A 13028-nucleotide genomic window follows, 5' to 3' on the forward strand; every position below is an offset into this window, starting at 1 on the left:
CGCATATTAACACTTATCTAATAAAAAATGACAGGCAGAGGCAGGCCACGCCGCAGGGGCCGTCGTGTTCGTGGTGCTGTGATTTCCACTGGCCCTGGAATAATGCCCAGTGTTCAGAGGCCACGTACCCTGAACCCAAAAAATTCTGAGAAAATAGTTGACTGGCTTACACAGGACACCCAATCTTCAACAGCTTCCGCTAAGAACCTTGACGCACCATCCTCCTCCAGCTCAGCTTTGGTCACCACTCTCCCGCCTGCCGCCACCACCACCACCACTACAACCACAGCCACCACAGCCGCTTCACTTGATCCCTCAGAGGAGTTATTTACACATCAGTTGGATGAAATTAGTGATGTCCAACCATTATTGCCAGGGGATGTAGATAACAGGGATATGTCTCAGTCAGGCAGCATTACACACATGGACGTACAGTGTGATGATGATGATGATGTTGTACCCGCTGCTGCTTCCTTTGCTGAGGTGTCAGATACAAGTGAAGTGGTTGATGATGACGATGTGTCCGTGGATGCCACGTGGGTGCCTGCTCGAAGAGAAGAAGAAGAGGGGGAAAGTTCAGAAGGGGAGACAGAGAGAAGGAGGAGACGAGTTGGAAGCAGGGGGAGGTCGTCGCAAGGAGCTAGTGGCACAGTCAGACAGCATGTATCGGGACCCGGGGTCAGCCAGACAGCACGCCAACCAACGCATGCTGTTGCCACCACCAGAATGCCGTCATTGCAAAGCTCAGCAGTGTGGCATTTTTTTTGTGTGTCTGCCTCTGACAACAGCGATGCCATTTGCAACCTGTGCCAAAAGAAACTGAGTCGTTGGAAATCCAACACCCACCTAGGTACAACTGCTTTGCGTAGGCACATGATCGCACATCACAAACGCCTATGGGATCAACACATGATGATGAGTAGAAGCAGCACACCAGCTCAAAGCCACCAACCTCCTCCTGGTCCAGCATCTTCAGCCACGTCAACCACTGCTGTCCTCCTTGCCCCCTCTCAACCACCCGCCACTCCGCCTCTCACCTTGAGCAGTTCCATCTCATCTGCCCACAGTCAGGTGTCTGTAAAGGAAATGTTTGAGCGTAAGAAGCCAATGTCACAGAGTCACCCCCTTGCCCGGCGTCTGACAGCTGGCTTGACGGAACTCTTAGCCCGCCAGCTTTTACCATACCAGCTGGTGGAGTCTGAGGCCTTCAAAAAATTTGTCGCTATTGGAAAACCACAGTGGAAGGTACCCGGACGAATTTTTTTCTAATAAGGCAATCCCAAACCCCTACTCGGTGATTGAAAAGGAAGTCATGGCATCTCTGGCATACAGTGTTGGGGCAAGGGTCCATCTGACCACTGATACCTGGTCTGCAAAGCACGGTCAGGGCAGGTATATCACCTACACTGCGCATTGGGTCAACCTGCTGATGGCTGCCAAGCATGGAATGCGTGGCTCTGCAGCGGAGTTGGTGACACCGCCACGACTTGCAGGCAGGCCTACTGCCACCTCCTCTACACCTCCTACTCCATCCTCTTCCATAACCTCCTCGGCTGAGTCCTCTTCTGCTGCGGCATCTGGCTGCACATCAACTGAACCCCCCCAGCTCCCCAGGGGCTATTCCACATCCCGGATACGACAGTGTCACGCTGTCTTGGGGTTGACTTGCCTGAAAGCAGAGAGCCACACCGGACCAGCACTCCTGTCCGCCCTGAACGCACAGGTGGATCAGTGGCTGACCCCGCACCAACTGGAGAACAGCAAAGTGGTGTGTGACAATGGAAGCAATTTGTTGGTGGCGTTGAATTTGGGCAAGTTGTCACATGTGCCGTGCATGGCACATGTGTTGAATCTCATCGTACAACGCTTTGTGTCTAAGTACCCAGGCTTACAGGACGTCCTTAAGCAGGCCAGGAAGGTGTGTGGCTATTTCAGGCGTTCCTACACGGCCATGGCGCACTTTGCAGACATTCAGCGCCGAAACAACATGCCAGTGAGGCGCTTGATTTGCGACAGCCCGACACGTTGGAATTCAACACTCCTAATGTTCGACCGCCTGCTCCAACAAGAAAAAGCCGTCAACGAGTATTTGTATGACCGGGGTGCTAGGACAGCCTCTGCGGAGCTGGGAATTTTTTTGCCACGTTACTGGATGCTCATGCGCAATGCCTGTAGGCTCATGCGTCCTTTTGAGGAGGTGACAAACCTAGTCAGTCACACCGAAGGCACCATCAGCGACCTCATCCCATTTGTTTTCTTCCTGGAGCGTGCCCTGCGAAGAGTGCTGGATCAGGCTGTAGATGACCGTGAAGAGGAAGAGTTGTGGTCACCATCACCACTAGAAACAGCCTTGTCATCATCGCTTGCCGAACCTGCGGCAATGCTGCAAGAGGAGTATGAAGAAGAGGAGTCAGAGGAGGAATGTGGCTTTGAGGAGGAGGAAGACCAACCACAGCAGGCATCCCAGGGTGCTCGTTGTTGTCACCTATCTGGGACCCATGGTCTTGTACGTGGCTGGGGGGGAAGAACAGACCGTCAATGACATCAGTGAGGAGGAGGAGGAACGGGAAATGAGTAGCTCGGCATCAAACCTTGTGCAAATGGGGTCTTTCATGCTGTCATGTCTGTTGAGGGACCCTCGTATAAAAAGGATGAAGGAGAACGACCTGTACTGGGTGGCCACGCTACTAGACCCCCGGTATAAGCAGAAAGTGGCGGAAATGTTACCAAATTACCAGAAGTCAGAAAGGATGCAGCAGTTCAAAACCAAACTAAAAAATATGCTTTACACAGCTTATAAGGGGGATGTCACAGCACAACGGGAATCTAACTGGGGAAGAGGTGAAAGTAATCCTCCTCCTACCACGACCACAGCGGCAAGGACATGCAGAGCTTTTTCAGTCCTACACATCACCACAGCCCTTCGGGATCCAGCCTTAGAGAACGACTCGACCGACAGGTGGCAGACTACCTCGCCTTAACTGCAGATAGCGACACTCTGAGGAGCGATGAACCTCTTGACTACTGGGTGTGCAGGCTTGACCTGTGGCCTGAGCAATCCCAGTTTGCGATAGAACTTCTGGCCTGCCCCGCTTCAAGTGTCCTGTCAGAAAGGACCTTCAGTGCAGCAGGAGGCATTGTCACTGACAAAAGAAGTCGCCTCGGTCAAAAAAGTGTTGATTACCTCACCTTCATTAAGATGAATGAGGCATGGATCCCGAAGGGACTGACAGTAGGGGATATGTTTAACTAACAAAAGGCCTGACATGCCTTGGCCTCAAAATGGTCCCCACGCTGCTGTATTTAATGTCTGCATACCGGATGACTTTCGTGAATTCTCCGCCACCAACTAGGGTTCAAGCCGCAATGTTTTAGTCACCTCTCTGCCTTGAAAACATTAATTTTTCCAGCCGCTGCTACAACAGCGGCTGCAACAATAACATTGTTTTTCAGGCATGTGTACATGCCTGATTTTTCTGGCCTCTGGTGCTGCACTGTGGCTGCTGCAAAAACAAAACAAAAAAAAGGGACATACAAGTGTCAATTCCCCTTTCGTGATCGTTACCTTGTTGTGATGAAGGGGCTTGCGTATCACAATGAAGCGATCATCACCTCTATGAGTGTGTTGGCAATGTTGCGACATCCCAGATGATAAGGCCATTACTTCATTATGATCAGACCAAAAGCGATCGGGACGGCTTGATGATTTTTCATAGAAAAAACTAAAAAAAAAAAAAAAGATCTTTTTTTAAGTTGTATGGGTCGGTTTTTAATACATAAAATAAATAAATCATAATAAAGTCTCTTAATAGTTTATTAGAAATAATGCAGACAATTTAAAAAAATCCTCAACAATTCTAATACAAAATCAAGTACAAAGCTCGGAACTAAATTATTCCAGGATGTCATAATGGTTCGTTAATTCGACAATGGTTAATCAATTCGACACACGTCCCCGGATAGGGGACGTAACAGGGATTAAACTGATAGGAATAGGACTAGTTAAGACACCACTCATATAGGGTGTCACAGCACATTGCTCCGTGCACGCGCAGTGCCCCAACTTGGGAGTAAGAGGACCGACCAAGCTGCTTTTTCCATCTCCCGGTTCTTAAAATCAATTCAGTTTGGTGTATCAGAGTTTGGTCTGTCACTGTGAAGGCAGTCGAAGATACCCGGCCTAAATTTTTTTTCACAAAAGGCAATCCCACCCTGATATGGGACGTAACAGGGATTAAACTGATGAGAATAGTACTACAGAAAATACCACTCATATCGGGTGTGACAGTAAATTGCATGGCGCAGACACAGTGACTGTGGATTCAAACAAAGAGGAGGGAGCCAGCGTTTTTTTAACCATCTCCCCATTCGAAAAATCAATTCAATTCACCTTTCCGGGACCCTTGGTGTTGTACGTGGCTGGGTGGAGGAAGAAACCTTCAATGACATCAACGGGACATGGCTAGCTTGGTATCCAACCTTGTGCAAATGGGGAGTTTGCGGTTGGGCAAATGGACTGTATGCGGTAGTTTGCGGTGCATTAAAAGGGGAGTTTGGTCTGTCAATGTCTGTGAAGCGGGCGTAACCCTTACACTACCTGATCGATACAACATCATACCTGATCGTATACACACACTGGGTGTTTTAAACCACGTTGTTAAAAAAAAAAAAATTTGGATTGTTAGGCGATTTATGCCCTTTATGGATTAAAATCCAACTCTGCGTCAACTATGTAATTTTCCATGGGAGTTTTGCCATGGATCCCCCTCCGGCATGCCACAGTCCAGGTGTTAGTCCCCTTGAAACAACTTTACCATCACTATTGTGGCCAGAAAGAGTCCCTGTGGGTTTTAAAATTCACATGCCCATTGAAGTCAATGGCGGTTCGCGAAAATTTGCGTTCGCTGTACGCGAACGGAAAATTTTATGTTCGCGACATCTCTATTGGACAGCAGCTATGCTTAGTATTGCAACTCAGCTCCATCCATGTGAGTGATGAACATGACATCACTGGCCGAGGAGTAGGCCGCACAGCCAACAGTTGATAGGAAAGGGTGTTAGGAGTTAGATTCCCACCGATCAGATACGGATGACCTATCCTGAGGATAGGTCATCAGCATTAAATACTGGGAACACCCCTTTAAGTAGGCATGTTATATATAATACATACAGTAAGTGGCCCAATAATACAGCACCTCAGTGGTCCTGATCATACTACATTATCACACTTTAACTGCATATTTATTAGTTTTATAAATTGCTTTGTAAAAACAACTGCTGCACTAATTTTGTAAATCTACTTTTAAAAGATGTTGCCCCCAGTTTTGTAATTGGGATAATGATTCAATAAGCAGGATCAGCACTTCTATTATATGCATGGTTACCAACAAGTGATATTCCCCTTTAAGAATTTAGGAGACACTCCATTTCACCTGAAATTCCTGCTGAGAAAACACTATTCCAACCTCTCGCTCAACTGGAAGCTATCTTCTGCAAAAGTAAACCGTGCCAGCATTTTCTTTTCTGACGCAATCTAGCAGGGTGATTGACTCTACTACAGTACAACGCTTTAGGCTGTTCCTATAAAGATGCAGAATTCCAGAAGACATGGAGGCCCAAACCCACTACACACAGCTCTTTATATATATACAGCCAGGTCTATAATATTGGGACATCGACACAATTCTAACATGTTTGGCTCTATACACCACCACAATGGATTTGAAATGAAACTAGACGCAAGATGTGGTTTAACTGCAGACTGTCAGCTTTAATTTGAGGGTATTCACATCTAAATCAGGTGAATGGTGTAGGAATTACAACAGTTTGCATATGTGCCTCCCATTTGTTAAGGGACCAAAAGTAATGGGACAGAATAATAATCATAAATCAAACTTTCACTTTTTAATACTTGGTTGCAAATCCTTTGCACTCGTACAGCATGAAGTCTGGAACGCATAGACATCACCAGATGCTGGGTTTCATCCCTGGTGATGCTCTGACAGGCCTCTACTGCAACTGCCTTCAGTTCCTGCATGTTCTTGAGGCATTTTCCCTTCAGTTTTGTCTTCAGCAAGTTAAATGCATGCTTAATCGGATTCAGGTCAGGTGATTGACTTGGCATTGCATAACATTCCACTTCTTTCCCTTAAAAAACTCTTTGGTTGCTTTCGCAGTATGCTTTGGGTCATTGTCTATCTGCACTGTGAAGCGCCGTCCAATGAGTTCTGAAGCATTTGGATGAATATGAGCAGATAATATTGCCCGAAACACTTCAGAATTCATCCTGCTGCTTTTGTCAGCAGTCACATCATCAATAAATACAAGAGAACCAGTTCAATTGGCAGCTATGCATGCCCACGCCATGATACTACCTCCAGCATGCTTCACTGATGAGGTGGTATGCTTAGGATCATGAAGCAGTTCCTTTCCTTCTCCATATTCTTCTCTTCCCATCTCTCTGGTACAAGTTGATCTTGGTCTCATCTGTCCATAGGATGTTGTTCCAGAACTGTGAAGGCTTTTTTAGATGTTGTTTGGCAAACGCTAATCTGGCCTTCCTGTTTTTGAGGCTCAGCAATGGTTTACATCTTGTGGTGATCCCTCTGTTCTTGATCTGGCCAACTGTTGTGAAGGTTTTTTTTCTTCACCAGGGAAAGAATTCTTTGGTCATCCACCACAGTTGTTTTCCATGGTCTTCCGGGTCTTTTAGTGTTGCTGAGCTCACCGCTGCGTTCCTTCTTTTTAAGAATGCTCCAAACAGTTGTTTTGGCCACGCCTAATGTTTTTGCTATCTCTCTGATGGGTTTGTTTTGTTTTTTTAGCCTAATGATGGCTTGCTTCACTGATAGTGACAGCTCTTTGGATCTCATCTTGAGAGTTGACAGCAACAGATTCCAAATGCAAATAGCACACTTGAAATGAACGCTGGACCTTTTATCTGCTTATTGTAATTGGGATAATGAGGGAATAACACACACCTGGCCATGGAACAGCTGAGAAGCCAGTTGTCCCATTACTTTTGGTCCCTTAACAAGTGGTTTAATTGTTTTAATTCCTACTCCATTCACCTGATTTGGATGTAAATACCTTCAAATTAAAGCTGACAGTCTGCAGTTAAAGCACATCCTGTTCGTTTCATTTCAAATCCATTGTGGTGGTAACCAAAAATGTTAAAATTGTGTTGATGTCCCAATATTTATGGACCTGACTGTATAGTGCCATAACTTTCTTTGTAACCCTATACAATACAAATCAAAAGTTAATACATCAGGGATATACAACAAAATTTAGTTTAAGTGCCTGTACACACTGTGGTCTGCCCGTGGGATCTGTATGCAGATTGAAGCTAATTGCAGGGCCACATCATGTACGGGCATTGAAAGCATTCATGAGCCTGTGGTCAGGTCAAGGTCCGAGCTGACCACCACCAGTTTTACCTTGTTATAATTGCTTGAATCTTTTTAGAATTAAGATTTCAAGATATGTTAGTGAGAAAAACAGACCAGAACATAAATATTTCAAGAACTCAGACAATACCCTAAAATTAAAGAGGTTATTCCATGATTAATGTTAAAAATGAAAATCAGACATCATATAGTAAATGAAAGTCTTTTTCTAACGAATCCAGAACCAGCCCTGTACCTCACATGGATCCAAAGCTTCATCTATTTACTGCTTCAATTGCTTTCTAGTTTCTCTTCAAGTTGGGAGTGTGTGCTTTGTACAGGTCATGTCTTTTCTCAGGAGTTGTGATCTTTCTATTGCAGCTCAGTGGTTGCATCCTTTCTGCTCCAGCTCTCTCCCTTTACTGTCACAGCCTCTAAAATAGATATAGTTGGTGGCAGGTGATGGATGGAACTGAGCATGTGCGTCCACCTCAGTGATCTTACTGTGGTGGATGGAGAAATAAGGAAAAGAACAAACAGCAGGTGATGATCTATACAGATGTATAGTCACTGAGTTCTAAAAAAATATATAAGTTTAATTTCAAGTTGTAAATAAAATCAGAATGCAATGATTTGCAAATCTCATAGACACATATTTATTCACAATAGATCATAGAACATATATCAGATGTTGAAAGTGAGACATTTTATCATTTCATGAAAAAAAATTAACTCGTTCAGCAATGCATCTCAAAAAAGTTGGGACAGGGCCATATCTACCATTGTGTAGACTCCCCTCTTTTTTTACCAACAGTGTATAAACATCTGGGAAGTGAGGAGACAAATTGCTGGAGTTTTTCAAGAGGAATGTTGTCCCATTCTTGTCTGATGTAGGATTCTAGCTGCTCAACAGTCCTGGATCTTCTTTGTCAGGATTTTTTGTCTCATGATGTGCCAAGTGTTTTCTATTGGTGAAAGGTGTGGATGCAGGCAGGTCAGTTCAGCACCCGGACTCTTCTTCTGCAAAGCCATGCTGTTGTGATGTATGCAGTATGTTCTCTAGCATTGCCTTGCTGTGAAATATATAAGGCCTTCCATGAAAGAGACATTGGTAGCATATATTGTTCTAAAATCTCTATACACTGTTCAGCATTGATAGCACCTTTCCAGATTTGTAAGCTATCTACTCCATAGGCACTAATACAATCCTATACTATCAGAGATACAGGCTTTTGAACTATGGTAACAAGCTGGATGGTTCTTCTCCTCTAGAGTCCACAGCACATGGCGTCCATTTTTTCCAAAAGAAGATAGCAGTGTTTCTGGATCGTGTTGACATGTGTCTTCTTCTTTGTATGATACAACTTTTACTTGTATTTGTAGATTGCTCGGTGAACTGTGTTCACAATTATTTTTGGAAGTGTTCCTGAGCCTATGCAGTGATTTCCAGTACAGAATCACGCCTGTTTTTAGGGCAGTGTCGCTTGAGGGCCCGTAGATCACGAGCATCCAATATTGACCATCGGCCTTGCGCACATTGACCTCTCCAGATTTTCTGAATATTTTCATATTATGCACTGTACAGGTCCTTCTAAAAAAACTAGCATATTGTGATAAAGTTCATTATTTTCTGTAATGTACTGATAAACATTAGACTTTCATATATTTTAGATTCATTACACACCAACTGAAGTAGTTCAAGCCTTTTATTGTTTTAATATTGATGATTTTCGCATACAGCTCATGAAAACTCAAATTTCCTATCTAAAAAAATTAGCATATTTCATCCGACCAATAAAAGAAAAGTGTTTTTATTACAAAAAAAGGCAACCTTCAAATAATTATGTTCAGTTATGCACTCAATACTTGGTCGGGAATCCTTTTGCAGAAATGACTGCTTCAATGCGGCGTGGCATGGAGGCAATCAGCCTGTGGCACTGCTGAGGTGTTATGGAGGCCCAGGATGCTTCGATAGCGGCCTTAAGCTCATCCAGAGTGTTGGGTCTTGCGTCTCTCAACTTTCTCTTCCCAATATCCCACAGATTCTCTATGGGGTTCAGGTCAGGAGAGTTGGCAGGCCAATTGAGCACAGTAATACCATGGTCAGTAAACCATTTACCAGTGGTTTTGGCACTGTGAGCAGGTGCCAGGTCGTGCTGAAAAATGAAATCTTCATCTCCATAAAGCTTTTCAGCAGATGGAAGCATGAAGTGCTCCAAAATCTCCTGATAGCTAGCTGCATTGACCCTGCCCTTGATAAAACACAGTGGACCAACACCAGCAGCTGACATGGCACCCCAGACCATCACTGACTGTGGGTACTTGACACTGGACTTCAGGCATTTTGGCATTTCCCTCTCCCCAGTCTTCCTCCAGACTCTGGCACCTTGATTTCTGAATGACATGCAACAGTCCAGTGCTGCTTCTCTGTAGCCCAGGTCAGGCGCTTCTGCCGCTGTTTCTGGTTCAAAAGTGGCTTGACCTGGGGAATGCGGCACCTGTAGCCCATTTCCTGCACACGCCTGTACACGGTGGCTCTGGATGTTTCTACTCCAGACTCCGTCCACTGCTTCCGCAGGTCCCCCAAGGTCTGGAATCGTTCCTTCTCCACAATCTTCCTCAGGGTCCGGTCACCTCTTCTCGTTGTGCAGCGTTTTCTGCCACACTTTTTCCTTCCCACAGACTTCCCACTGAGGTGCCTTGATACAGCACTCTGGGAACAGCCTATTCGTTCAGAAATTTCTTTCTGTGTCTTACCCTCTTGCTTGAGGGTGTCAATGATGGCCTTCTGGACAGCAGTCAGGTCGGCAGTCTTACCCATGATTGCGGTTTTGAGTAATGAACCAGGCTGGGAGTTTTTAGAGAACCTTTTCATGATATGCTAATTTTTTTAGATAGGAATTTTGGGTTTTCATGAGCTGTATGCCAAAATCATCAATATTAAAACAATAAAAGGCTTGAACTACTTCAGTTGGTGTGTAATGAATCTAAAATATATGAAAGTCTAATGTTTATCAGTACATTACAGAAAATAATGAACTTTATCACAATATGCTAATTTCTTTTAGAAGGACCTGTAGATATTCAAAGTCTTCACAATTTTACATTAGGGAACATTTTTCTCAACTAGTTCTACAATTTTTAGACACAGTTTTTTTTTTACACATTTGTGAGACTCTGCCTCTCTAACATGCTCTTTCTATACCCAGTCAAGTGACCGTTGTAGATTACTTCTCCAGCTGTCTTTATTAGCACCACTTACTTTTCCAGCCTTTTGTTGCCCCGTCCCAATTTTGGGGAGATGCATTGCTGCGAGTTTATTTTTAAATGAAATGGTAAAATGTCTCACTTTTAAATCTGATATGTGTTCCATGTTCAATTGTGAATAAAATATAGGTTTATTAGATTTGCAATAATTGCATATTTTATTTTATTTTTACATTTTACACGGCATCCCATTTTTTGGGAAATTGGGTTTGTACATTTTTAACTACATGAAATTACAAATGTATTCAAAATCAGCTGCTGGCTTGAATATTTTTAAGTGGAGGCTTGGGCCTGTCACTGTTAAGAGCAGTGCATAGCTGCAGTGCTTTGTTTTTCTCTGCGGCTGCACCAGACACCAAAGAAAAAAGGGGTCAGTCAGCACATCCCATTCCACAGGTGCATGCTGCCATGGCTAGAAAACGCAGGATTTAGTGTTAGGTTCCCGTATAATAGAGATCGCCTTGACGTGTGGCAGACGGGCCCAAATAATTTTGTCCAAAATGTATTTGCTAAGTATCTCACCTGCAAAATAAGCATAGCATTAACATTAGAATGTTTTCTACGATTATGAATATTGTTATACTTTATATAGGTTTTCAGAGTGCTGCTGCATTACCCTTTTTTTCCTTCAGCAGACACCAGTCTTCACGGAGCACAGCCTGGATTCACAAATCTCTGTGCTGCGTGTATACATGGGGCACAGTACACCATGTGATCAGAGAGGTCAGCTGAAGGAGCCTTTCCTTGTTGTATGTAGCACGTGTCCAATCTTCTGCATATAATATGGCTGCTTGCTGTTTACCCCAATGTATTTCTTCAGGTGTTGGGGACACCATGTTTTTTTACCAGCTCTACCTGTTGGCATAGTAGAAAGTTGTAAAATGTTTTGCTTCTACAGTATTATCTCTACAAAACCAGAAAATTCCTTTAAGGCTTTATGCCCGAGACTGTATTTTTCATCTGTGTGGTATCTTTTTTGTGTGCATAGCACACTGACCCATAAATTTCCGTGGGGCCATGCACACATTTGTATTATTTGAAAATCTGTATGCCCATTCCTCAAATTATAGAATAGGTTGTATTCTTGTTGAGGATAGGAATAGCCCTTTCTATGGATGAGAGTAAGAAAAATGTTGAGTGCACATCATGGAAGGTATCCATATTTTGCACATCCGTTTTTAAGCAATGGAAAAAGATCATGGCTGTATGATGAGCAACATTCCACTTCTATTGAATTTGACAAGTAAAAGATCATTCTTGTGAACACATCAGATTAACATACTGCATACAATACCCTGATATTATAAAAATGTAATTAACTCAATACTTTGTTATCCTCCATTCTTTCTAGGTTGTTTGAAGGGTAAGAGATACTTCAGAAAGTGCTACCTCATTTTCCAGCACTTTGAAAACTATGCTACAGCACAGCAGCTTTGCCACAGTCGAGGAGGAAACTTGGCAATGCCTATAGACCAGAATGAATTTGCCGCTCTAGCACAATATGTTCATGACGCATTCTTCCCTTTCAACTGGCCCATCTGGATTGGGATTAACGATCTACGCTCAGAAGGAATGTATCAGTTTGAGAATGGGCATCGTGTCTCTTATTTCAACTGGTACAAAGATCACTTGGTGACACAGCCAAATGGTGGCATTCTTGAGAACTGTGTGTCCATCTCATCCGATGATGGAAAGTGGTGGGACAATGACTGCTCAAGGAGAATGTACTACATCTGCGAGTACTGAGTGGGAAGTCAAGGGTGACAAACTTGGCTCTGCTTGTAGTATCTATGTCACGTGTTGTGTAGTTCATACCTCAGGTATACATATTAATGCTTATAATTATGACAACACCTTCAAAAGTGTACAAGAACGATGTTAGAAGTTAAGCCAATTTTCGATAAGTTTCTTTATCCTCAAGATTCATTTTGAGAAATAAAAAGGAACCACTCCTATGTGGGAGAACAGATTTCTGGGATTTTCAATGGCTTTAGTCCACGGCCACTAAATATTCAGTTTGATAAACAGATAATTCACCAACACACAATCAGTCAACCACTACAAATGCAACGTGCCAGACCGCAGGGGCGATATATGAGTGTAATGGTGTGCCGAATGGGTGTAGTAGTTGTACTCACTTTAGCCGTAGCTCCCTGGGCCAGCCTGCAGTGGAGGGGAAGACAGCACTAAATCCTCTGGGGCACTCTCTGTTGCAGGGAACACCAGCCAGATGGAAGTTGAGTTGCCCTTAATGGTAGTAGTATGGCCAGGGTGCTTTGGTGGCTGGGCCCCTGTATTGTTTTTGACGCCAGCACCGTAAGGTGCAATTAGGAGATAGAGTTGAATGAAGAGAGAGGCAGTAGTTGAACCAAC

At 43.9% G+C, this 13028-nt stretch overlaps 1 protein-coding gene across 1 annotated transcript in view; it reads left to right on the top strand.

Annotated features, from left to right (window-relative positions):
• Window positions 1-12624, top strand: part of CLEC11A (C-type lectin domain containing 11A) — a 28246-nt gene extending 15622 nt beyond the window's left edge. Inside the window, exon 4 of the mRNA XM_044278122.1 lies at window positions 12007-12624. Coding sequence (XP_044134057.1) covers window positions 12007-12401 — 395 coding nt within the window. The 3' untranslated portion in view covers window positions 12402-12624. The remainder of the gene's footprint in view (window positions 1-12006) is intronic.
• Window positions 12625-13028: the final 404 nt, after the last annotated feature.

This window comes from Bufo gargarizans, chromosome 2 (assembly GCF_014858855.1).
Source record: "Bufo gargarizans isolate SCDJY-AF-19 chromosome 2, ASM1485885v1, whole genome shotgun sequence".
Lineage (NCBI taxonomy): Eukaryota > Metazoa > Chordata > Amphibia > Anura > Bufonidae > Bufo > Bufo gargarizans.